The sequence below is a fragment of the Nycticebus coucang genome, chromosome 1 (genome assembly GCF_027406575.1).
Source record: "Nycticebus coucang isolate mNycCou1 chromosome 1, mNycCou1.pri, whole genome shotgun sequence".
NCBI classification, from domain to species: domain Eukaryota; kingdom Metazoa; phylum Chordata; class Mammalia; order Primates; family Lorisidae; genus Nycticebus; species Nycticebus coucang.
Window position 1 is genome coordinate 170,586,291 of NC_069780.1, and position 26,672 is coordinate 170,612,962.

The 26,672-nt window shown below is 38.4% G+C and overlaps 1 protein-coding gene across 2 annotated transcripts in view; it reads right to left on the reverse strand.

Moving 5' to 3' along the window:
- Window positions 1-2,707: 2,707 nt before the first annotated feature.
- The window catches only part of CDH6 (cadherin 6), a 125,110-nt gene continuing 101,145 nt past the window's right edge, over window positions 2,708-26,672 (reverse strand). For both annotated transcript variants that reach the window (XM_053592753.1, XM_053592760.1), the window contains exons 6-12: window positions 25,228-25,415; window positions 22,583-22,836; window positions 18,048-18,184; window positions 13,960-14,081; window positions 12,508-12,625; window positions 12,136-12,387; window positions 2,708-7,147 (exon numbers count right to left, since the gene is read on the reverse strand). In XM_053592753.1, the coding sequence (XP_053448728.1) occupies window positions 6,657-7,147; window positions 12,136-12,387; window positions 12,508-12,625; window positions 13,960-14,081; window positions 18,048-18,184; window positions 22,583-22,836; window positions 25,228-25,415 (1,562 nt within the window). In that variant the 3' untranslated portion in view covers window positions 2,708-6,656. The remainder of the gene's footprint in view (window positions 7,148-12,135; window positions 12,388-12,507; window positions 12,626-13,959; window positions 14,082-18,047; window positions 18,185-22,582; window positions 22,837-25,227; window positions 25,416-26,672) is intronic.

The following is a 26,672-nucleotide window of genomic DNA, read 5'->3' on the forward strand; positions in this document are numbered from 1 at the left end:
GACAACTCACTGTGCACACTGCATAGCCTTCAGATGCTGCATTAATCACATCATTTCCTTCTGTGGCTTTCTGTTTCTGACAAAGTTAATGTTAAGCCAAATGGCAAAAAAAAAAAAAAAAAAAATAGCAAAAGCAAAAACAAAACAAAAGTCCCCTTCTCCTTCTCTGGCATTTAGGCTTCTTATGTTCTGATGCCACATGAGTTTTCCAAGCTTAGTCCCCTTCAGGAATCTCAGCTGAGACTGACTGTATTGCTTAAACATCTCTCTCCTTTCTCTCTTTCCCCTGCTATTCTTTTTGATTTCTTATCTTCCTTTATCTCAGTCCTCCTAATTCTTAAACCTCCTGTGCACCCTTCTGGGCAGAAACAGTTTCTCCTGCCTGTGAACACTCAGTACCTCTTGTGAGACATCAATCTCCATGGCACCTTCTAGTGCGTACTGCAAAAAAATACTAATCTGACTTACCAGCACACAGAGGAGGGCCTAATATCTATGGAACAAATGAATAAATGAAAATCTCCTTTGGAAAGCTGTGACAAGCATGTAAAATATTATAGCTCAAAATATGCTAAAACCATTTTATTTACTCATCGTATCAGAATACTGGAAGCATTTTATTCTTATTTTCCTCTAACCTGACTCTTGCTTTTTTTTTCTTTTTTTTTTTAAAGTAGAGATCCATAGACAATTGTTTTTATGGGAGTGAAATAAGGGATGGAGTTTTGGGAGGGGCACAAATATAGATTTGTCCTTTTTGTTTTTTATCTAAAGCAATTACCATGAGGATAAATAGCTTTCTTCTTAATAAAATGATTCCATAAATAATAGTAGAATTCTTGATGTCCTAGCAGTAAGAAGTCTACAGGGCAGTGCCAATGATATATAGTGTAGGCTGGGAGAAACTATTGTTTACAAGCTAATTATTGTACATGTTGGCTTTTGTTAGCTGTGGGAGAGGTTCAAACAGCAGATTCAGAAAGATAAAGGGTGTCATGTTTGCATTAAAAAATATCTTTGTGATTACAAACAATAGTTGGAGAGAACTGAAAAAAAAAAACCAGTTAGAAAAAAAAAGTTTATTAAGTAATATCATATAAATAATTTGTTACAAAAATTGATTTGCAAAAGGCATATTTACTCTTTGTGAGAAATCACTTTTTAAATTGCATTCTTTTCAAATGTATAAGTTCTAAGAAAACAAAAGAAGCCATTTCAAGGAGTGTGAATTTGCTATTTGACTATAACAAAAGGCCGGCCACACTGAGCTGGAAGTTAATATTCTCAACCCCATTCTTCTAACACAGACGACTTTCTCAGGTAAACCGTGAGGTTATGGAAATCTCTCTAACTGGAAACGTTGATGGCAGCTGAGTTCCTTGTTGCCAAAGACATGAACGATATTGAGAAAAACGACATGAACTAAGTGCTCCAGCCAGCAAATCTTCAAGGGTGGCATCTGTTTCCCTTTATACTTAGAAGTATTTTTTTTTTTTTAATTAAAACCAGTCAATACCAAAAAGCTTTTATTTTCTGAGTTTAAAAATCACAAATCATAGTAGGAGAATGCCAAATTGCCCTAGCTTGGTACTACTGAAGATGCACGTTGCATTTATTATAAGGCCTATTCTTAGAAGCAGTTCACTCTCAAAGCAACAAAAATAATCACAAACAAAACAGTACTGTGGGTTTGGAGTGTTTCTATGTCTCTTCCGACCAGATCAGTTTCACACGTGCTACAGGGCATTCCCCCTGAATGCCTAGTATTTCTATACATGTGATTCTTTAATAAAGACTAAACTAATAGATCATAGAAAACTAAAAGCTTACAAAAGATGCCACCAAACATATTTACATAAATAGTATAGTCTCACAAGTAAGACCAAGGTCTCATTATAGTGGAATGCTTTTTCCACAACACTGGGTCCATGCCTCATTTGTCAAATTAACCCCATTTGGGAAGAAATTTAAGTTTGTGGTCCATGGGTTTAAAAAAAAAATGGAATTAAGCAACTTGTAAAAGCTCTTTTGAAATTAATCTAATAACCCAGTGGTTCCTCAGCTAAGTGCCTCATTCCTGTCTGAAATACAGTGGGTAAGAGCCTTTGTTTTCATCTGACCTCTTTTCAACACTTTCATCTGCTGGCTCTGTCGGGCTAATGTCCTCCCTCCCCAAATAAAAAAATGAAAATTTATCATAAATAAGGTATTAGGAAATGGGAGTAGATTAAAGATAGTCTCAGCGATGCTTAAATTAAATTGACGATGCAGAGACCATAAACTTCTGGCTTTAAAAATGAGCTATTTCTTTATTAACTTTTAACAAGTGTGTGAGTCAATGTATTTCCTCTCTAAGACGGTAGTGCTCTCCACATTAAATACGGTTGGGGTCTGATATTTTTAGGAGAGAATTATCCCTTTAGAAAATTATTCCATAAAGATGCCATAGGGAGATTAAAAATGCTGCAACTGTAATAGTCACTGAACTTTGAAGCAGACCGTACTGCAATTCTGTGTTCTCTGGAAAAGAAAGCTGCTTGGCGGAGCTTAGGAAGTAACTCATCTTTCCCAGGATTCACATTACCAAGTGTTAATCTTTCTACTCTCATAATCTGATAAAGTAGGTTGTGGTGTTAATTTGAACACAGCAGACAGCTGGACTTTTGAGTCCCTTGCTACAATGTCACAATTCAGAAAAGATTTCATGTAGATAAAACATAAACATTAAAATAACCCCTAAAGTGATCCTTTTCAGAGGACACTTTTCAAAATCCTAGGGATCATGACTTTTTAAAGTGTTTCTTCCAGAGTAATTATACCACTTCAAAACTAGGGACTAGGATAAAGAATTTATTTGAAGGTCTCTTTCTGGGGAAAATGAGTTTAGCAGATAAAGATGAGCACCTGATTTAAATATTTAGTTTGTACCCAGGAATCAACTCTGATCTTTCCTTTCAACTTCATGCTCTTTTGTGGTACTCAAGTATACAGCATCTAAAAATGCCGAGTTCATAGTTTATACACCATTATCTCCAATAGAATATCCACTTCCAGGCAAAGCAATTGATGTGCGATATTGTTCGGCAAATCAAGAGATGGAAAATTTATGTGCTTAAAAATGAAAGAATGGAAACGTTCTAAAGCTAATTTGGATCCATAAAATTTGGATGCATCTAAGATACAGATTCAATTTTTAAGAACTTTCACACAACTCTTGGGGAGCTGAAAATGAAAACTAAATCACACATTTTTATACTGAGTTAAAATTGAACTGCCAGGTTTTGTTCTATCTGAAAATGGAGTAATTTTGTAGCTGAACCTCCCTTTATGCACCTAAACTGTAAAGGAAAGTTCTGAAGGAAACATACATTTACTGTGCCCAGATTCCCTCCCTTGTGGTTCTACGAAGCTCTCTTTGCTTTCCTCTCATTTGATTTGCTTATTTGGGCCCAAATTATTTCAGGATTCTCAGCAGAAAAGTGGCCATGAAGTTGAAGGAGCTTTAAACTTATGCACAGGGGCTCAATGGTTAGAAAATTCAGCTTATGCTAGGGAACATCTGAGTAGTTAAAAAAAAACAACAACTCTTTCCTTTGGAGAGAGGGCAAAAAAGAAAAAAATGTCTGAAGGGCCTCAATGTCCTTGAAACTGCTCACAACACTCTTGCTTACGTTTAGTGGATTTTAATTTCTCAGTGATTATAACAAATATTAAAATTTTAGTTCTTCCTATTTTCCTTCCATCTTTTCCATCACCAACTTCTAAAATCGGAACACAGACAATGTGAAGATCAAGCTGAAAATTATTTTTTTCTCCAGTAATCTTTCAGGTTGACTCAGGATTTATCACTTAAAAAAAATAATAATCATCTGCTGTGCACATGGAATGGTATTTGACCTGACCTTTTTCTTTTTTTTCTGCAGTTTCTGGCTGGAGCTGTGTTTGAACCTAGCCACCTCCAGCATACGGGGCTGGTGCCCTATTCCTTTGAGCCACAGGCATCACCCTGACCTGAACTTTTAGGGAGAAGGAGGTAACCAAGCCAAAAGATGACGTAACTGCAGCTCTTACTGTTTCCATGGTGTCCAAGAGTCTTAATTATAGGAAGATATCATTCCAACTTGATACTTGCAGGACCCTAGTACTAAATATTCAGCTCTGGTTGCCAATTTCCCGTAAATTTACTTCATTATTGGCTTCTGTGGTAAAAGATTAAAGTGATTTCAATATTTGTCCTATTAATCTGTTCTTGATCCACTGTATCATCTTCAGGATGGGATAAAAGACCCTGCCAATTATATCTCAAATATTCTACTATTGAACCACTTCCTTTCACTTATTTAGAGAAAATAAACCCTACTCTTAAATATTGGAAGTTGATGGTGTCGACCCTCAACTTTTGATGACACTTTTCTTTCTACAGAGCTATCTTTTTTGATTCAGTTTGTTATATGACAGAAAACAAAGATAGTGAGCTCTTTAATTGTACAGTAAGTCTTGTGATTACGGTGCTCTTCTATTGCTATAAATCACTAGAATTTAATAATTAACTTTACTAAGCTATCTTTTTTTCAACACTTACCTGTGACTATGATTCACATTGATTCATTAGAGTGACGACCTCTAGTAGACTTTTATTTGCATTCCTCTGTGTGTGCGTGTGTGTATGAAGAGCCAGAAAAAGAAACTCTGAAAGCAGGAAATACCTCAAGCATGAAATACTTGTTAGTATACACAGTAGTCCATTGTGAAATAGGAGACACCATTCAGGAAACATCAGGAATAATATGGTTGTAAAACATTTTCACTCTAATTGAGTAACCCCAAATACTATATTTCTTTTGTTTTAAAGGTGACATCTTTGCTTTCTGGGTAATATGCCTATTGAAAACTTGAACAACAATGTGTTTCCAAACTGAAACTATGTGCTGATTATGACAATATTCCCAAATAGAAATGACACCATGATTATTTGTAGAAAATTAACATTACTTGAAAACAAATCCCTAAGACGATTAAGTAGAGTCAGCATATTCTTAAGTATATAGTATATATACACAGAGCCTGTTTTTTAGGTTTTCAAAACAAGGGTATTTTCATTACAGTACTTTGGAAATTTCTGATGACTGTACAATGTACGAATCTAATGATAAAAGTCATTAGAATGGTCATATGAAATAAATGATTTGAACCTGCCAGAAGGATTAGTTCAGTTTCAGCTGGGTCCTCTGGATATTAACTGACTATGAGGCTAATTGCATAATGAGAGAAATAATAGATTGGTCGGATTTTACACTACTTTTCTGTTGTACTTTGAGACCATTACTTTATCATTAGTTCAAGGACAAGCACGGCAGGACAGCCATGAAAGCAAAGTTAAAACAATGAAAAAAAATATGAATGCTTTTGAAAGTCAACTATCATTTTAATAACAATCTTAAACACTCTTGTTGAAGGGAACCCAAGTTTTCCCAGTGTAAGCATCTTCCAGACATGATCTCACTGTTGTTTGTAGATATCCATTATGTTCTATAAATATATAAATGTTTCTGGATGTGAAGGGCTGGGTATTAGGTTCATGTGTTGCTGGCTCTAACCTGTCCGCTGAATGCCAAGAGCAGGGTTTAAGTTTTGTTTACCTTTACTAATTCATTTTAATAGTGTAAGAAGTAAAGTATCTGAAAAAGATGAATTATTGTACTTTACACTGCTACTTGCAAGTACAGTATAGTATAATAGAATAATACTGACAACTACAGACAAGAAGGTTAAAATTCACCACAGAAAAATTCTTTCAAGGACTTAAACAATTAGACTTATTTGTCCTTAGTCTACTGATGGTTGAAAGAATTTCTAGTGATCTGTGATGCATTTGGTGGCCAAAGCTTTCACATATGCTAAAATATTTCCTCTCTGGCTATTTCCCCTTTCCCTTCATACGGCGCAAAGGCAAACTTTTGCATGTCTAATACATAACAAATTATGAGTTAGTGTCAAGGAATGAAGTCTTACTAAGTGTGTTGCTATTGTTTGTGAATGTTACCATTTCATCTGCTTCTATTCCTTAATCATAAAAGGAATTTTAAGACATGGGTGGATTTGATGTTTCGAATTGATGTTTCGAATAATAGTAGGGGCCAGAGAAAGTTCTTGAAGAACAAACAGGATGGACAAATATCATTCTAAATTCTTTGCCACAGAAAAAACACACCCTTCTATGTTTATCTCCTTGTGAGCTGATATACCCTTATTTCTTTTCCTAAGATTATAGTTTTATCATTAAAGTACAATCCCTTATCCCATTAGCACGTGTAATTTACAGGTAGAGCGGTCAGCTGACCCGGGTCCGTGGAGGACACCAAGCCCCCAGGCCGGTGGACACCAGCGCGCTCCAAACGCACCCGGGGAGGACCCGAGAAATCCACTGCCCGTCCTCGCCAGCGCGCCTGGCCAGCTGACCTGGTTAACTGGACGCACTAAAAAATAAACATTTGCCCCTTGGAAGCTCATAAAAGTGTGCTAGAAAAAAGTTTCTACCATTAGATCCACAAGGAATGGGTAGACCGGAGAACCCTTCACAGAGCGGTGGATAAATAGAAAGACACAGCTGTTTCCTGGACTTCAGCGTCGGACTGGAAAGGGAAGAAGGCAGCCGATTAGGAGTCCTTGTCGCTGTCGGCGCCCCCGTACATGTCCGCCAGCTTCTTGAAGCGAGGGCCCCAGTCGCTCAGGTAGTCGTAGTCCTGGTCGCCCTCCGTGGTGGCCGAGCCGAGCGAGCTCAGCGAACCCGCCACCGAGCCCGCGCCCTCGTAGGCGTAGGTGGCCAGCGAGTCGTAGGGCGGCGCCGTGGGGTCCGCGTCGTTCTCCTGCAACCTTTGGTTAATGAAATCTCTGACGTCCGTGTTGTCGCGAGCGGCGGCAGTCCGCCGGGGCAGAAAAAGCGCCTCGGGCACGATGTCCCTCCGCGACTGGCTGTCCTCCATGGCTTCGGGGTTCCTCAGGGTGCCGATGTCGAAGGCCTGCGTGTCCTCCTCGCCGCCCCCCTCGTCGTTGTAGCTGACGATGTTGTCCCGGATGTCCTCTTTGGAGATGATCAAGGGCTCTTTCTTCCGCTGCCGCCTCAGAGCTGCGAACAGCACCACCGTCACTGGAAGCAGAAAACAAAACAGGGAAGGGAAAGTTAATCTGCTGCCCAATTAATGTCAGGAAGCAACGCTTCGCTCCAATGCGAAGTCTTAAAAGTTCTCTAGAAAATGCAGACTCAACTTTTATTTCTTTAAGGACGCACTTGCCTCCAGCAATGATCAAACCAGGACCCCCCAAATAGAGAAAATAGTCGAGAGAAGGTTATAATTTAAGCAGAGGATGAAACACCATCATAGTTTGTCAGTAGTTGCTTTTTTACTTTGAAATGGCGAACGAGTGTCAAGGCAAGGAAAAAAATAAAATAAGAAAAAAAGCCCTGCTGCAGTGAAAGTACTGTAATAAGGGTGCAAATTATGCTGAACACCTACAATGCTCTGAAACCAGTTATGAGGACAAGACTGGCACCTTCGGGATGTGTGGAAGGGTTTGTGTAACCCCACGTCCAAAATAACTTTTGCGCTGTGCTTTCTTCGTTTTTTTTACTTCCTTGAGAAAGGCGTAAAATCAGTTTAAAACCCAAAGTCAGAGATGTGAATGTTTGCATACCTTTCCTATCTGTAGAGGAATATTATCACAGAACACCTGGAGAGACCCAGATAAAATTCAGAAAGTCATTTTGGATTTTAAGATCAGCCAGTGTGAAGGGGGCAGGCCATAATACATATGCCATATTATTTCTGTTTGAGCAAAATAAACACACTTAAGTGAGAACTTTTTTTTTTAATTTTTCAAAAATTCATGTTCTGTAAGTTTGTCATATGGAAGGCTAATTCTTTTGATTTTTCCTCCTCACTGAAATGAGAGACAAGAATTGTGTTGAAGTAGTTGTTGATCGTTCTCCATAGCTGACTGGGTGGAACACAGCTGGCTACCTGTAGAGAGACGCGTCTATCTGAAAATGGATATATGGGTGAAAAAAATCAAAACGTAACATCAGCTTGGACAGAAAATAGCCATCCAGGGCAGAAAATGTCTTGTTAAACTGAACATGTCTGGCTTGGCGCCTGTGGCTCAAGCGGCTAAGGCGCTAGCCACATACACCTGAGTTGGCGGGTTCGAATCCAGCCCAGGCCCACAGAACAACAATGATGGCTGGAACCAAAAAATAGCTGGGCGTTGTGGCCGGTGCCTGTAGTCCCACCTACTTGGGAGGCAGAGACAGGAGACTCGCTTTAGCCCAAGAGTTTGAGGTTGCTGTGAGCTATGATGCCACAGCACTCTACCCAGGGCAATAGCTTGAGGCTCTGTCTCAAAAAAAAAAAAAAAAAAAAAAACACCAAAAACTGAACATGTCCAAGGGAGTTCGTTACGGAAGTCCCAGTAATATCTCTTTACCATCTCATTCCACAACAAAGCCCAATTTTTGTGTGTCATAAAAATTGAATTATTGCAATAAAAGTTATAGAATAATGACTTTTTGGTGAGTATATATAACCACCTATATAATAATGGGTATATCCGCCTTCATGTGTCTATCTATTAAAATTTTAGCCATTAATATATTAATAGTAATAATGGGTTACCTATTGAGAGCTTTCTATGTGCCAAGCACTTAACATACTGAATCTCAATTATCATAATAGCTTTACAAAGTAGATATCATTATTAAAAGCCCCTTTTACATAATAGGAGATTGAAGATGAGAGATGTTACATGTACATGCAATTCAAATCCATGTTGGTTAGACCAAAAAGTCTGCACTCTTAATTGCTATGCTTGGAGGCATGTTTGACAATAGACTATTTCCAAAGGAAGTGGCAATCCTGCCGTCTTTAAGTGTGTGGTTGCAAAATTGTACACACTGTCGTTTGCTGTCAGAGAGCAAGCTGATGCCTCATTTACCACATCCATTCAGGGTATTTATTCACTTGTCCATTCGATAAATATTTATGTAGTGCCTACTCTGTACCAGGTGGAGTTCTAGGCACTGGGGGTGTGTGTGAATGGGGGCGGGGGTTGGTTGAGGGCAGAAAATAAATGATGTGTATAATAAGTAAGGAAGCGATTAGAAGATCACAAGTGCAATATAAATAAGAGCAGAGGGCGAGGAGGACGAGGAGTGCTTCTGCGCCTGTCTGAGGAGCCCATATGAACATACTTAGGGTTTGTGTATGTTTTGTGGGGTGAGGTTGCGTCATTTGAGCAATGACACAGGATTTATCTGGCAAGGTAGGAGTGTGCCTGGAGTGTTTGAGGAACAGTTAGGAGCCAGCAGAGGAGAGGAAAGGGACATATACATCTGTGGGATCTTTCCCTTTTCCTCTGAGGTCTGGGTTGGAGACAGATGGATACCATGATCTACCTTTCCCGCTTGCTTCGTGTGTAAACAATGATGTGCATTTGCAAAAGGGATGGTTGTCAGTAAAAATGGCCATTGGAACGTAGAGAATAGAATTAAGTCAACTATCTCTCAAAAATTAAGCTCTCATGTACATGGGTTCATTCAATCACTTGGGGCAAGAAAGCCAGGTGTTTATCACCTCCTGATTCTTCCCAGTTTAAGGTACTTACATCTTTTATTTTAGTCCTATGCACATCTGAAAGTACAGCTGTCTAGGAGAGAGAAGGACACGTTTAAAAGTTTAAGGCCATTTTATTCAAGGCCTAATTCTTCTATATCAAAACTGCCCATATATTGTCTCATAAGCCTTACACAGATCTGTAACAGAACTTCTTGAGGACAGAACTGCCTAGAAGGAGATCTTTCAAAGCTAATTTATAAACTAAAAATGTGATTTCTAAGTACACAGGGTGAAACCATGCTAAGAAAGTAAGACACCGATGGGGTGCCATTACCAAGAACTGAGCTGTCCTTTTTTGCCTCTCCTTTTCAGAGTCAGAGTACAGCAATCAGATTTTTCCTTTCCTTCTCTTTTTTTTTTTTTTTTTGAGGGAGATAATTGGACAAATCTATGCTCAAATCTCATCAAAAAACCAGATTAATAAATCTAGGTTAAATTAAATGGTGTTGTCTTTCTAAGCCTGTTTTCTTATTGGTAAAACAGAAGCAATAACACAGTGCCCTGGGTTGTCAGGAAAGAGTTCATAGATGTGGAGATTTTGCAAACTCAAAGCACCATAGAGGCATTGAGATGTAGTAGCTGTTTGTTTTTATGGATGTTTTATTTTTGTAAAATGCCAGATGCCAAATGTTCCTTTCTTCACTCCGAGTTTCCTCTTGTATCAATGTGGCTAGATTTCTTATACAAAACCGCAGGTTTGCCTCTTTTTAAAGCTGGGCTCTCTTTCAGCCTGGAAATGGTCCTGCTTCCATAAGTTTACAAAGGAAGTTGAGTGCAGTGCAGTGTGGAAGCTCCGTGCCTGGGAGACCTGGGTTTGGCACCTAGTTCTCCCACATGGCTTGGCTACATGACTTCACTGTGGACTCTCAGTTTTCTTATTTCAGATGTGGGTAAATACACCCCAGATAGTTCTGGGCATTACATGAGAAAAACATTTGTGAAGCACCTTGCACAGCACTAGCCTATGGCATGTACCTAGTAAAGGTTAAATCCCATTTTTTATCTCTTTTATTAGGTACGGAATTCCAAAGAGACCAGACAAGATGTGGGAGGCACCAAGCCCAATTAGGAAATGAAGAGATAGCCAGTTCACTGGTGGAAGGGGAAGAAATGGTGAGTTGATTGAAAAGAAGAAAAAAGGGATGAGAGAATGGGTGGATGATGAGGGGCGGGAAGAATCACCTCTATCAGAAGACAGTCAGCTGTCTTTCCATACTACAAGAGTAGTCCACAGAATAGCACCTGACTACAAGCCCTACCCATCCAGGGCTTCTTTCTAAAAGTAACTTTTTGATCAAAAAGAACATTCGCATCCTTTTCCTCTAAAGCAGTTTTTACAGACTCACACCATTAGAAACACTGATTTGTCTTTGCACACTGTCAGTTTTTATTTATCTTCATATCTTAAAATACTTCCCCCAAAGCTTGGTTGACAACGAGAATCACAGTTCTGTAGTTGAATCTCAAGGCATCTGTTATAATTAGCAAGGTGGATTAGGAACGGGAAGCTCTCAAGCAGGGATCCCTGGGGAAATGTAGGTTCACTCTTCTCAAAATTGCTCTGTCCCCTATGTAATCCAGGTTAACTCTAATTTCTTACTTTTTTCCTTTTTCAATTGTATAGGCAAACTTTACAAATCTTGCTTTTATTTTTGGGAGGGTTGCATTAAGTAACATTTGATTTCTTAGTTCACAGTCAGGGGCCTGTTGAGTGATTTGAGCTCCACTTGTGGGCTTAATTGGTTGGTTCAGAGGAAAAAAAAACATCATTTGAATCATTGTTAGACATTGATTTTCACTTTTAGTACAATCATTTCTTTTGAGTGCTAGATTTATTTCCTTAATCACAGAAGTTATTTATTATTAAAAGTCTGAGAAATAATAGACATCACATTATATACATTTGTGGTCATCAGAGCAACAGTTAGATCGTCATTTAAATGGATTAAAATAAGATTCCTGGGTTTAAAAAATTTCATAGCTTTTATTTTTCCCAGAGGAGAGAAAAAGTCATCACACTCCTCTTTCCACTTCCCCACTGATCTTTTCACCTTTACTTTTGTAGAAAGGGCCTTGTCATCTGCTCCATGCTGGCTGCTTCCACAATGTGTGCCAAGTTGAATAGTAAACAACACATCAATGACAAAGGGATATTTATCCTGCCTTTAGCCCCTCCCCCCACCGAGATCATTCCCAGTCTGATAGACACGAGGAGATTCTTTTGGTGAAATGATCGATTCTTAGGCGAGCAAAGACATGGATAAGTTTCACATTTGTTCATTTTCCAAAGCCATTTTCAAGCAAAAAATGAGTTCATAGTGGAACAACACAAATTCTCAGCGTGTGACTCTACTCACCTAGAGCGGGCTGTATGCCTTAATGGGGGAGGCGGATAAATCTAGGGTGTCACAGTGACAGTTTGAGCCCCTCACCATGGGGAGATAGGATGCGGGGAGAGCCAGTTTACCTAGTAGGATCACGATGCACAGAAGGATGGCAACCAGAGCCCCCGTGCTCAGTCCCGTGGGGTGGATGAGCGCCTCGGCATGGCACGACTGCATGTTCCCGTGGGGGTCACATGCACACACCCGGACAGTCACTGTCCCAGTGCTGCTTTGAACTGGGTAGTCGTTGTCCGAAATGACCACAGGCAGGAGGTAGGTGCTCATCTCGTGTCTATTATAGCCATTTTTCCGAGTTAAGATTCCCGCTGTGTTGTCTGGAACCAGAAAGCAAAGTGGTGAATGTCTGTGGACTTGGCATCAGGTATTGGCTAGACTGCGGCAGGAATGGACACAGGCACAGGTACAGATAAAGAAGGTGACGCCAACTCATTTACCTTTGTTGTCTCGAATGGTAAAGTTTGAGCCACTGGCTGCTTCAGGGGCCAAAGAGAATGAGAATTGGTGCCCACTGTAAGGGTCATCCTTGTCAACTGCACGCAGGGTCTGAATCAGCTAAGATAAAAACCATAGATTTGCCGTAAATTTTTTTTAACCCCCTGTATAATTGTGCCATAAAGTTTTTATAACTCAAAATCATTTCTTACAGTTTTATAATAAATGACTTTTATAATTAAATGATTTTTAATTTAAAAAAGATGATGGCCTTTAAAAATTTGACAAAGAATCCATTCTATTGAAAGAACAGATAGGTTAGAAAGCCATGTGACAGGGGGACCATCCTGTGCACTGCCGTATGTTTAGCAGCAACCCTGTCCACTAGTTGCCAATAGCACCTTCCTAGTTATGGCATCCAAAACGTCTCCGGAGGCTGGGCACCGTGGCCCACGCCTTTAATCCTAGCACTTTGGGAGACTAAGGAGGGAAGATTACTTGAGGAGTTCAAGACCAGCCTGAGGAACACAGTGAGACTCCTGCCTCTACAAAAAACTAGAAACATTATCTAGATGTGGTGGAATATGCCTACAGTCTCAGCTACTTCGGAGGCTGAGGCAGGAGGATTTCTTGAGCCTAGGAGTTTGAGGTTGCAGTGAGTTATGATGACGCCACTGCACTGTAGCCCAGGCAACAGAGTGAGGCCCTATCTCCAAAAAAAACAAAACAGTCTTCAGACTCTGAAAATATCCCTGGGGAAGAGAAAGAAAGTTGCAAAGCTATAAAGTATCACAGTGGTCTATGACAACATTGCAACTTAATAAAATGGAAATACTCTTGGGACAGTCTGCTTAGAAATGCAATCTTAGCTTATACATAAAAAATCAACTTGCAAAAAACTGAAAAGAAAATGAGTACATAAAGCACGGTAACTTCAGCTTTCCACTTGCACATGTACTTTAAGGTTGTACTTCTGTTTTGACAAACTGTAATATAAATTTTTATATCACTGGCAGCAAAGACCTATTTCACATGGGGACAAATGTGTAACGTTCATGAATTAATATTACTTGTACAGATGGGCAATATAAATAAGTAAAATTATGAATTAAAGGCAATTGTAAAATATGTTCCAGTTATTACTTTCAAGTACATATGGTAATTAAACTATCTGTTCACCAATAAAGTTTTTCCAATGAAGCTGTAACTAATCTATTTTAATGAAAACTTAAGACCGATTTGGAATCAGCATCAGTCTTTGATGAACTTCCAGTTCTTAAAAGCTGTTAGTTCTCTTCTGCCAGTCCTGGTTTTTATTTATAGCATTAATTTCCTTAGCATTCATTTCATAGACAATTCACAAGTAGCCCTCCGCTCCGTGAATCATCTGAATGATTTAGAAGATCTAAATTAATCTGACTTTCAATTTGAATGTACTTTTTTATGAAACTCACCTGATCTGCTTTTGCTTTTTCACAGACGAAAGTTTCATAGAACTCAGCAAATTCTGGGGCATTGTCATTGACATCTAGAACTTTAATATATAGAGGTACTCGGCTGCTTTGCTTCGGATTGTCTGTCACATACCAAAAAGAAAAAAAAGTGGGTATTTATATGTGGATCACCAATCTCCTGTAGGCACTACTGAGTCACACTTCCCCAAAACTCCTCTGAGGACTGCAGGGCACTAAGTACCAATGTGGTCACAAAAAGTAGAATTAGATCGTTTGGTACATCTGACGTTAGATATACCTGATGGAGATACCCAGGCGACAATAGCTCCTTGCGTTGGCAAGTGCAATTGCATAATAAACCCTAATGTAACAGAAAATAAAGAAAGGCATTTTAGAGGTAGATTTTTAAGGAAGGCAAGGAAGCAGGCAGATGAGAAAAATATGGGCAAAAAGAAGAAAGGAGAAAATGAATGAACTACCAAGACACCCAAGAATTATTATTGGTCTTGGGTATTTGAGTGCTAAACAAGAGCCAGACATTGTGCTCAGCACTCTGCCATATTATGCTATGTTAGCCTTACATACATCTGAGTTATATACAGTTATTTCCCCCATTTTATAGATAAGGAAACTGAGGTGCAGAGAAGTTAAATAATTTATCCATGTTTACAGAAATAGTAAGGAATGGAGTCCAGATTCAAACTTGGGTCTTACTCCAAAGCCCAGGCTGTTCATCTAGAATTATGGTAGAGCAGAATCAGTGCTCGAAGGCTTGAGACAAGGGAAATATTTTGGTTGTTTTCTATGATAATTTTCTGGATTGTATAGAAGACATATTTCTGGTATAAAAATCAGGAACCGGAATCTTTTGCCTCAGCTTTCTTCATTCATTTCACTCACCTATCTTTTTATTCACTTTATGAATATTTAGTGATCATGTAATGTTTAATATGTGCTGGCCACTGTGTGGGGAGTGGGGACATGTAGGGAACATAAAGATCCTCCTTCCTGGAATAAATTCTTATGGGGGTAGATAAACTGTCGACAAATAAACGCCTAATTCATCAGGTGGTAACTGTTCTGGAGAAATTAAACAGGGAAGAGGGATGGAGAGAGACAGAGGTGCGACTTTGAATGGGATGACCAGGATGGCTTTTTTAAGGAAACAGTGTTTGCCCAGGGAAGGATTAAGCCATGTGAATATTTTCGGCTGTCCAGGTAGAGGAATCAGTAGGTACAGAGGCCCTGAGGTTAGAGGAAACTAACTTTATATAAGCTCTTGGTTTCTGGTACATCAAAGATAGTTAAGAAGTTTGGGCAGTAAGATTCTTTAAGATCTCTTGCGTCTAAAATTTTATTCATGGTATATTTCCAAAGTCAGAGCAGTTGCATGTAAACTTTTAAAAGTCTTAATTAGTAGCAGTTTCAAATTTATCATAGAAACATTAAATCTTAAAAAGATATTTTTTTAGGCATGAAGCTTAAAATACTTAGGAATCACTGCTCAGTAAAAAATAAAATTCCATCATGATATAAAAAATAGTCCTTTTTGGTGGGGGATAATTTTGTAATTTTAAACCTTTAACAGTGTTCTGTCATTGGCATCTACATCTTGGCATAAATTCTGAAGAGCAGATTCCTACCTAATAAATTTCTAATGCACATCCTTATTACTTTGAAAAAGCAATGCTTCATTTTGCTCATATTAGTTATTTATTATTTTATCCAATATCCTTCAACCACTTCAAATCTCATGAATTATGTTGACGAAAAATACAACTGTAGTAAATCATTTGATATGGGATATTTCACACTAGATACCCAACTGAGCTAAAATGTTTAGAACTTTTAAAAATCAAAAACAAGAACTAAAAAATGAGCTATAATTTTTAAACATTAAAATACTATTTTAAGGATCATTTTCCTTTTATGTACTTCAGTCTATATATTGTGTTTGTAGTACACATTAACTTCCATTGTGTATAATCATTTTATTTGAAGCATTCTTTTGGCACTGTTTTCTTTGCCTTAAATTTCATGGGGACAACCATAAAGTTCCTTCTAAACATGTTATTGATTACTTGGTGGTTGGTATACAAAGGAAAAGTAAGAATTTGAATATTGTAATCCTATGAAGATTTTTAGCTAGAAATTCTATAGAAAGTTAGAGAATTAATATCTAAAAGGTTTCCAAACAATGCCTACATTTTATTTTTTTATTTTTATTTATTTATTTATTTTGAGACAGAGCCTCACTATGTCACCCTCAGTAGAGTGCTGTGGTGTCACAGCTCACAGCAACCTCAAACTGTTGGGCTTAAGTGATTCTCTTGTCTCAGCCTCTCAAGTAGCTGGGACTACAGGTGCCCACCACAATGCCTGGCTATTGTTGTTGTTGTTGTTTTTGCATTTGTCATTGTTGTTTAGCAGGCCCAGGCCGAGTTTGAACCTGCCAGGCTCACTGTATGTGGCTGGCGCCATAACTATTGTGCTATGGGCACCGAGCCCAATGCCTACATTTTAGAACATAATTTATCCCTCTCATCCTCTGCCCCCACACACATTGTTTGAGAGCCCATTTTAAAGCCATTCCTGCAGTGTTCTAATTTGTAAGATATTTTGGTAATCAAATCCAGCAATGACCAATTTTTTTTTTTTTTGTAGAGACAGAGTCTCACTTTATGGCCCTTGGTAGAGTGCCATGGCATCACACAGCTCACAGCAACCTCCAACTCCTGGGCCTAAGCGATTCTCTTGCCTCAGCCTCCTGAGTAGCTGGGACCACAGGGCCTGCCACAACGCCCAGCTATTTTTTTTTTTGGTTGCAGTTCAGCTGGGGCCGGGCCCGAATCCGTCACCCTCGGCATATGGGGCCAACGCCTTACCGACTGAGCCACAGGCACCGCCCGACCAATTTAATCTAAATTGAAAGATGCGTTCCCATTTTATTGTTTTCAACTGCAGAATGTCTACGATTGCTTCTGCATTTATGAAAGAACCAACACTACTTTCTCTGGAAGAAACATGACCGCGAATAGTTCCAGGGTTCTTTCCCTCAATCTGTATCAAGTGGCCCATTGCTGCATGGTGGCTAATGTCAGCTGGGCTCCACCATCCTCACCTGGGACCCACCCTGTCATCTGGGACACAGGGGTACTAGGTTGGACTTACGATCTCTGGTGGTACTAGGTTGGACTTACTGATTTCTGGTGGTACTAGGTTGGACTTACAGATCTCTGGTGGTACTAGGTTGGACTTACAGTACTAGGTTGGACTTACTCATCTCTGGTGGTACTAATTGGACTTGCTTACTGATCTCTGGTGGTACTAGGTTGGGCTTACTGATCTCTGGTGGTACTAGGTTGGACTTACTGATCTCTGGTGGTACTAGGTTGGACTTACTGATCTCTGGTGGTACTAGGTTGGACTTATTGATCTCTGGTGGTTCTAGGTTGGACTTACTGATCTCTGGTGGTACTAGGTTGGGCTTACTGATCTCTGGTGGTACTAGGTTGGACTTACTGATCTCTGGTGGTACTAGGTTGGACTTACTGATCTCTGGTGGTTCTAGGTTGGACTTACCGATCTCTGGTGGTACTAGGTTGGACTTACAGTACTAGGTTGGACTTACTCATCTCTGGTGGTACTAATTGGACTTGCTTACTGATCTCTGGTGGTACTAGGTTGGACTTACCGATCTCTGGTGGTACTAGGTTGGACTTACTGATCTCTGGTGGTACTAGGTTGGACTTACTGATCTCTGGTGGTACTATGTTGGACTTACTGCTCTCTGGTGGTACTAGGTTGGACTTACTGATCTCTGGTGGTACTAAGTTGGACTTGCTTACTGATCTCTGGTGGTACTAGGTTGGACTTACTGATCTCTGGTGGTACTAGGTTGGACTTATTGATCTCTGGTGGTTCTAGGTTGGACTTATTGATCTCTGGTGATACTAGGTTGGACTTACTGATCTCTGGTGGTACTAGGTTGGGCTTACTGATCTCTAGTGGTACTAGGTTGGGCTTACTGATCTCTGGTGGTACTAGGTTGGACTTACTGATCTCTGGTGGTACTAGGTTGGACTTACTGATCTCTGTTGCTATCACGGTAATGTTGTGCCACAGCAGTGTTTCTCGGTCAAGAAGTTTTGATGTAAAAATCGAACCATTTCCAGAATCAATGTTGAATATCCGATCCATATCTGTGTGGCGATCAACCGAATACCTGAAAGTGAAGAGAGCTTTCTTTGTATTTGCTATTTTCACATTAGAAAACTATTTCCAGAACGTCTGCAACATGGTTTTTTTCCCTACCTGTAGTGTGTATTGGAATAAGTACAATTTAATGTTAGACAAAATATTCTGATAAATTAGTTCTTTACTAATTAAGTCTTAATAGGAAAATCACTAGACTCAGTTGACTTTCAAGAGAATAAATGAAGTTCACAATGAGCATTTATATCAAATTGGGTTGGAATTTCTGTTTCAATGCATATAAGTAATGTTTTTATTATCAAAAGGCTTGAAACAGATGAAATAGCTATGTTTTTGCCACTTATATCATGAAACAACATTTATTAAGAATTTAGGGAACAGCACTGAATTTACTTGATCTCATTTTTAATTTGAGAATGATAAATATTTATAGCCCCTAGTTGATTACTAGAAAGGTAATCTCAATATTCATAGACTCTGTAAGAAATTAAATAATCATCTATAAGCATTTCTTTCCTCACAAAACATGTCAAGCTTAAGATGTAGTTCTTCTTGCCTTTATAAGCGGTTACAATTATATACAGCAAATCATTTTTTGTTCTTTGTCTCTTTTTCACCTGTTATAGTTTTAAGTTCTACAAGCATCTTCTCATAAAATAAAGGGTAAGAGATGAGAAATTTTAGTGAAGGCAGCTTTCTATTTTAAAGAAAAAGTAACTATTTAGGAAATACGAAAATTGTATATTATTTTTTTCCTTTTATTGGGAGATTTAAAAAGGAATAGAAAACCCAGAATGCCTATGTTGTTTAGGAAAGATACTTGCACACAAAGCCTTACTTCTTTGTTGTTTATCTTTTCAAAGTAAGTTCAATTTATATCAAGGATAGTTACGGTCCAGTCACATTAATTGTAATCAGCACCGATAAGAATCAAGGTAATCAATCCAATTAGGATTATAGCAGATCATTCTGCAAGGTAGCTCTTATTTCTACCCCCTCACCCCCTGGGACTACACTGTATTCTGTGATTAAATAATTTGTCTTCTAATGTATCCTAAATCAGGAAGATTTATGGGTCAGGAGAGGAGTTGTGTTTACATGTACATTTTTCATAATGTGTATTTATAGGGATATAAGATTATTTCATGAAAATCAAAGGGAATTTGTCATAAAGGTATTGGGAGAAAATTATTTTATGTGATTAAAGAATTACAGGTTTGTGTCTGCATAATGATAAATCAATGTTCAGAGGAAGAATTTTCTAGTGTTAATTTTGCATCTAACACATTGTCTAGCACTTAGTTGCTTAATATCCAAAAACTATGTACAGATGTACTTTTCTAATATGAGAACAAATTTTATCATACAAAAGGACACCGGAATATGCATTTATTTACCAATATATCTATGCGTATTTCTAGCCTTAAATCTATATCTATGTTTTAAATCCATTCTGTACCAAGGAATTGCTGGCAGCAAATAACTTCAAGATTAGCTAACAGCAAATCCAGTCTGACAAGCTAACTACTTTCTTTCCTAAAACAGAAAATAATGCAGTAGGCTAAAGGGTATTTGGTATAAAAAGTAATATAGACATAGAAATATAGCCCAAATTCCCAGAAGACATTATCTCTTTCAATTACAAATATGTTGATGTATCAAAGTAACCAAAGCTCGTGTTTGTAAACTAACATGAATACTTTCTTTTTTTTCTTTCTTTCTTTCTTTCTTTCTTTTTTTTTTGTTAAATCATAGCTGTGTACATTAATGCAATCATGGGGCACCATACACTGGTTTTATATTCAATTTGACACATTTTCATCACACAGGTTAACATAGCCTTCCTGGCATTTTCTTAGTTATTGTGTTAAGACGTTTATATTCTACATTTAGTAAGTTTCAAACTGAATTTGACACTGAGTCACTAAGATTTCTTTCTTTATACGGTTAAAACAAACTCCAAGGAACAGAACAGTTGTGAAAGTACTCACTTTATTTGTGCTTTATAAGTGAAAGCCTTCATTCACTTTCCGTATTACTAATATTAAATACCTCTGAGAAACACTTGATCCATAAGCTCCTATGGGGGCTACTCTCTGACTAGAGCCCCATTCAAGGCATCTTATAGATATTCCACCGGAATGATAAAAACAAGAGTTCATTTGCCTGGAGATTTAAAATTATTTTCTAAACCTAAGTTAGGCATTTTATTTTGTTTTCTTTAGATGTGGGTCTTATCATAAGGTTTTGAACAAAGGCTCAAGGACTGAAATTTAGACCATGATTGCTCAGAGCCTCAGCATCTTTTGTCTGCAATAATATTCTTCATGCAGCAGCCAGTGTGATCTTTCAAAAATGTAGTTTTAGATTAAGTAACTCTTCTACTTAGAACTTTCCGGTGGCTTCTCATCTCCATCTGAATAAAATCCAATCTTTACCACGGGCTTCAAAGCCCCATAGGATGTTCCACGTTCGCCACCACTTACCAGACCTCCCCGTGGCCTTGTACCTGACCTCTCCTCCCTCCCTCGCTCTCTGCCAGCTCTGTAGGCGTCCTTGCTTCTCTTTCAACATGCGAAGCCAGCTTTGATATCAGACCTAACTCTTGCTTTTTTCTCTTCTTGAAATGGTCTTCCCCTAGGTATCAGCATAGTTCATCTTTTAATTTCAGTCAAGTCTTTTCTCAAACGATTCTCTACCAAGCAGGGCAAACCTGACCACATCATCTGAAATAGCACCCGAGGCCTCCTCATTTCCTTACTCTGCTTTACTTTCCTGCTTCCAATTTATTTTCACCTGATATAGTACATATTTATTACTTGTTTATTTCTGTCTGCCCCAATTAGAACGTAAGCTGCAGGCAGATGCAATGGTGCACGCCTATAATCCTAGCACTCTGGGAGGCCTGGGTGGGAGGATCCCTTGAGTCAGGAGCTAGAGACCAGCCTGAGTAAGAGCAAGACCCCTTCTCCACTAAAATAGAAAAATTAGCTGGGTATTGTGGTGGTGTGTGCCTGTAGTCCCAGCTAGTTGGGAGGCTGAGGCAAGAGGATCACTTTTGCCCAGGAGCTTGAGGTTACTGTGAGCTAGGCTGATGCCATGGCACTCTAGCCTGGGCAACAGAGTAAGATTCTGTCTCAAAATAAAAATAAAAATAAAGAATGTAAGCTGAATGTAAGTTGCATGAAATCAGGACTGTATTCCTTAGTGCCTAAATATACCTGGCACTTGGCTGGTATCCTGATCAGAATCTGTTTGTGAATTCCAGAGCTTTTTAATCTGTTTACTTCATTTATGGGGAATCCTTTACATAATGATATTGTGGGTTATGACTTTTCTTATAATAGTCAACTAAGCTACTGGCTGAAGGCTGGAGGTTGGTTGACTCCAGTATTTTTCTAACCAGGTTCTAGAATAGAGAATCATTGGTGGTCTGTAGGAGCAAGAAGGCCTTCCTCCAACATGATTTACAGCTGAGGTGTAACAAGAGTACAGGGAAGCAGGGCTTGCATACGTGGCATAAATTTGGATTCTGCTCCATTAATTTCCCCAGGATTTCATAGACATATATTAGGAAATAGTTGTTGTTTACATCTTTAAGAGAAAAAATTATGCATCCAAATGGAACATAATTTTGCCTCTAAGTGTGTGTTACACAATAGGTTCATCCACACTGGAAAAGTCTCTCTTGCCCTGTAGAGCCTGGCTTGTTAAAAATCATGATACTTTTTCTATACTCTTTGACAAGTCTCAAGCTTAAAAATATCTTAAACCTTAAAAAAAGTCCCAGGCCATTCAGCTACCTCACCTTATACTATTTCTATGTAAGCCATAACAAACTCTATATAGCTCATTTTGTTTCCCCCCCCCTTCAAATTTTGTATATTTTGGTTTTATACAAGTCAGCTGTCTGTATCTGTGAGTTCTGCACTCATGGACTGCAAATTGAAACTATTTAAAAAATAAATAAATAAAAAAGAAAACAACAACAAAAATCCCAATATGGTAATAAATAATACAGATTTAAAAATCAGGGTAAGAACTATTTACCTATTACTAACATTGTGTTAGGTATTACAAGTACTCTGGAGATAAGGGCCAGGGGAGGATGTGCTTGGGTTCTATGCAGACACTACCCTATTTTATATAATGGACTTCAACATATGTAAATTTTGGTGTGGAGGGGGGTGCTGGAAACAATCCCTCAAGGATATCGAAGGACTACAGGATTGCTGCCAAAATTACATTCATGAAGTGAGCAGTGAAGGCTAAAGGTGCTGTTTAGTTTTTTCAGGAAAACACAACTTTCTAATTGAAAAAAGAGGGATTCATCTTTTCTAACATGCAGGCAGATCATCGGATATAAATTGAGGCTCCTGAAAGAGACAAGGGTCAGAATTGTGCTTACTTGACGGGATTCCTGGAGGCATCTGGATCTTGGGCTGTGACTGAGCCTATTGTGGTGTTGATCTGAGCATCTTCCCTTATTTGTAGGACATAGGCCAGTTTGCTGAAGACAGGAGGCTCATCCACGTCCTCCACCACGATTCTAACCGTGGCGGAATCTTTGAAGGGTCCCAGATAGAGAAATCGTGGCTCAACGTGAGGATTGGATGCTTCCACTTTGAGAGTATATACTTTCTTCTTTTCGAAGTCCAAGAACTTGGGGGTGGGTGTTGGAGAGAAAGGACATATTTAAAGTAGCCAGGACATAGAAAGTCAAGCCATGAAGCATTTTTGTTGTAAATCACTGATAAATAAATGTAACCATATTGCTTAGAGAAGTCCCTACACTATAGTGTCATATTGGGCAGAAGCAGGGAAGATACAGTGTAGTTATGTTTTCTTATACCTAAACCATTTGGTGGGCAGTTATTACTAAATCTGTGAAAGGTTCAGTTGTTAAACAACCCTGAAGAAAGTGTGGGCTGGAACAAGGACCACTTTACACTTAAAAGTGGGTGCTGAGGTGCAAGGCATCATACCAAGTCAGAGGGAAATTGGAAGCAGGACTCTGGAGCAGCCCACCCTTGCTCCCCTTAAAAAATCTTTATATTTGACTACAGGGGGCCACTGCCAGGGGCAAGTTGGTAAATATGCAGATAATTTTGTCAGATGTTATTATGTCTGGCATTAATTGTACCTGATGAATGCTTAAAACTAGTCCACGTCTGGGCCCCTCCCTAGACCAAAATATGTGGAGTGGGGATGGGAGTCTATACTATTAAACCCCTGCCCTAGTCTAAAGTCTGCGTAGGACTGGGAACTATAGATTTGCATTGTGATTCCCACCTCCTCATTCAGATAAAATAGCTTACACTTTTTTTACACAAGGTAATAAAATATTCCAAATGATATTCTGATATGGGTTTGCCAAAGAAGGTAATAAGCATTGTTGTCAAAGGTCTTTAGGAAAAGTATCTCTGCTTTTGGGGACAGAGCAAGCCCTAATGCTTACTGCTGACTTGTAGTTTTAGATGATACTATGACAAGGCTCATCAGAAACGCAATTAATCAAGACGTTAGTGAATGCAATTTAGTCGGCGAGGCAAAATTTCAGTTCAAATCTGATAAGGCACTAAGAAAATTAAAAAGGTTAATGCACACTAATGGGCTTCCTAATTATATTATAGTATGAAACACTGATCTGAGTGTCACTTAAACATGTTTTATTGTGTTTCCTGATATTAAGACATGTAATGCAAACTTAGGAGGAAAGAAAGAGTTTCTAGTTCTTTATATCCACCTATGCCAGCAGTTCTCAACCTCTGGGTCGTGACCCACAGGAACTGTATTAAAGGGCTGCAGCATTAGGAAGGTTGAGAACCACTGACCTATGCTTATATTTGCCAGCAAAGATAATAGTGTAAAAGGGAGAGGAAAATATTATTCCAATGTAATAAAAGTGAATGAAAGTGAAATCATAAAAAATTAATCAAAATTTGCATTTTTTTTGTCTTAAAGTATAAAATTTATTGGTTTAATTTTTTCCACACTTTTGTATATCACTCTGAGTGGTAAAATAACATACATTAGGGAGAAATGGGAAAAATGGGACTGTAGAATACAAAAGACTTATTTTTGTGTTCCAGAGAGTAGCTAACGGGGTCTCAGGAAATTCACGTTACTTAATTTGAATGTGTGGTATGTATATACCCTCTCTCTGTAATTTGTCATCTTGATCACTGCTTTCATTACCTTTTTTTTTTTTTCTGAAGCTTGCATCACATTTGTGTGTTTATTTCCTTGCTTTCTTGTCTTTTTTCCCCTAGACAGGAAGTTTGATGACAGCAGAGACCATCTGTTCAACGCGACATTGCACCTCTGGCACCCAGAACGGTGTCTGGCATAGCTTGTTTATTGCTCATTTATGATAGTGACTTTACTTTTTTTTTTTACATATACATGTGTTTATTAGGTTTTCATTTTTTTGCCTTCACAAAATCAATGTTAAAGATAAGGACTAGAAACAAAAACCTCATAAAGAATGAACAAACATAAATACATTCAGAAAAGGAATCAGACAATTGCTACATCGAAACATTATGCAATAATAATAATAATGCAAAGAAAGTAACATTCACATTGTCAAATAAGAGTATGTCTATTATAGAATGCTTTGAGATTCAGTATGGAGTCATCAGTTAACTTTCGAAATTATCTTTTATTTATAAATATTAGTTGTCTATCTTTTGATGCTTAAAAAAATAATAATAAGTTAACTGAAGAAGTTACTTTACTTGTTTTTTATGTAAAGACTTTATGGTTTTTACTGTACATATCATTTATTTGTGTTTATTTACTTAGGGAGTTCTTAATAAAAATCTATTGAAAGTATAAAACTAATAAGTGTATGAGATTATTTTGGACACCTAAAAGCCAACCCGAGAGTCTCAGTATAATTAGAATCAGTGTTTTAAATCAGTTATTAGCTAAATAAGAATCTAAAGTGATGTTTTTTGTGGGATACATTAATAATTGTCCCTGGTAACTTGGGAACAAGAGCCAAGTCGATGTGTTTTCATTTGTATGGTGTGTAAGAAGAGGCATTACCTTTTTGATAGTTATAATCCCTTCTTGGGTTTCCTGGTCCGTGATGACGTCAAACATATCCAGCCCCTCACCGTCTGTGATGCTGTACTCAATTTCGGCGTTTTCTCCCACGTCAGCGTCGCTGGCTTTGATCCTGCCAATTGGTGTACCCGGTGGAGAAGATTCTGGAGTTTTAAACTGGTAGGTACCTGTTAATCACCAGACAGATATAAGTCGAACACAGACTAAGCCACTTGATCATCATAAAAACACAACCCATCTTCTAACAGTTCTTTCTGACATTACCAGGGATGCAGGCAGATTTGTGCTTTCCTCTAAATAATTAATGGTGGCCTGTTCTCCTTATGTCTTTACTTTCGTGGTTGTTAAGAATATTTCTTATATTTCATGACCTGTCTCCGTGCAAATGGGGAACACTTTTCTCGTCCTGTAAACAGGCTTCAGAGTTTATGGTGTGATTGTGAGAATGGCTGGACTGAGGAGGCACAGGTTTCAAAGCCCCCTGTTCACTTAATCTATCAGAAAGAAAGAGTAGATGAGGATTTAACCTGCACTGTGAGTTTAAGCCAGTTACTAGGTCTTCTTTAGAAGAGTTCTCTCTGCTACTGCAGAGAGAAATTGCAGCAATTTGGAGACTGTATCCAGGTAGACATTCTTTCACTCATACACAGAGTTGGATCCAGTCGCAAGGTTAGGGACATAGATAAATATGTTGATAAAACTCTTAACTTTTTTTTTGTTTAACTCTTTATTTAAATTTTGTTACAGTACTTTTTTTCTATGCATAGGTTTCTCCCATACTTGGATCTGTATTAATAGTTCAAAACCTGTATTTTATAGATAGATATATTTCTTATGTCATCATGTAGTAAAATTAGTTTAAGAAGATTAAATGTGAGTTTTAGTTTAGATCTGCCAGGCCAACATGCTTTAGAACAACAACAAAAAATAAAGAAAGAAAAAACAAACAAATAAATAAATAAAAAGTAAAAACAAAACTTACTCTACTCTTATTCATTATATTTTCCATTCATACAAATAATTTTGGAAAAAAACTTAGACTATGGCACCACTAAAATCTAGGCATTCTATACTAGTCATTCCCTATAAATTGGGCTCATCCTGGGTGAAATGATAAAACAGGTTAAGTATTCCTCTGGTGTAGTCAGCTTCCATTTTTAGGTCCTCCTGCCCTTTCTGTATTCTTGTCTCCCTTCCTTGGCACGCTGCCCAGTGACAAGTCACAGGCCAGCCAAGCAAAGAGCTGAATGAGTTACAATCCCTGTGGCACCGAGGTGCTGGGGAGCCTTTCTGTCGTCCTCCCCAGGGCATGCCCATACTGGAAAGGAGGGTTTGGGGCAAAGTGTTGGTAATTCTGATATTTCCATCTGAAGCCTTTCTGGTGAAAATTTTAGGGTTCATAATACCTTTTTTTTACTCATTAT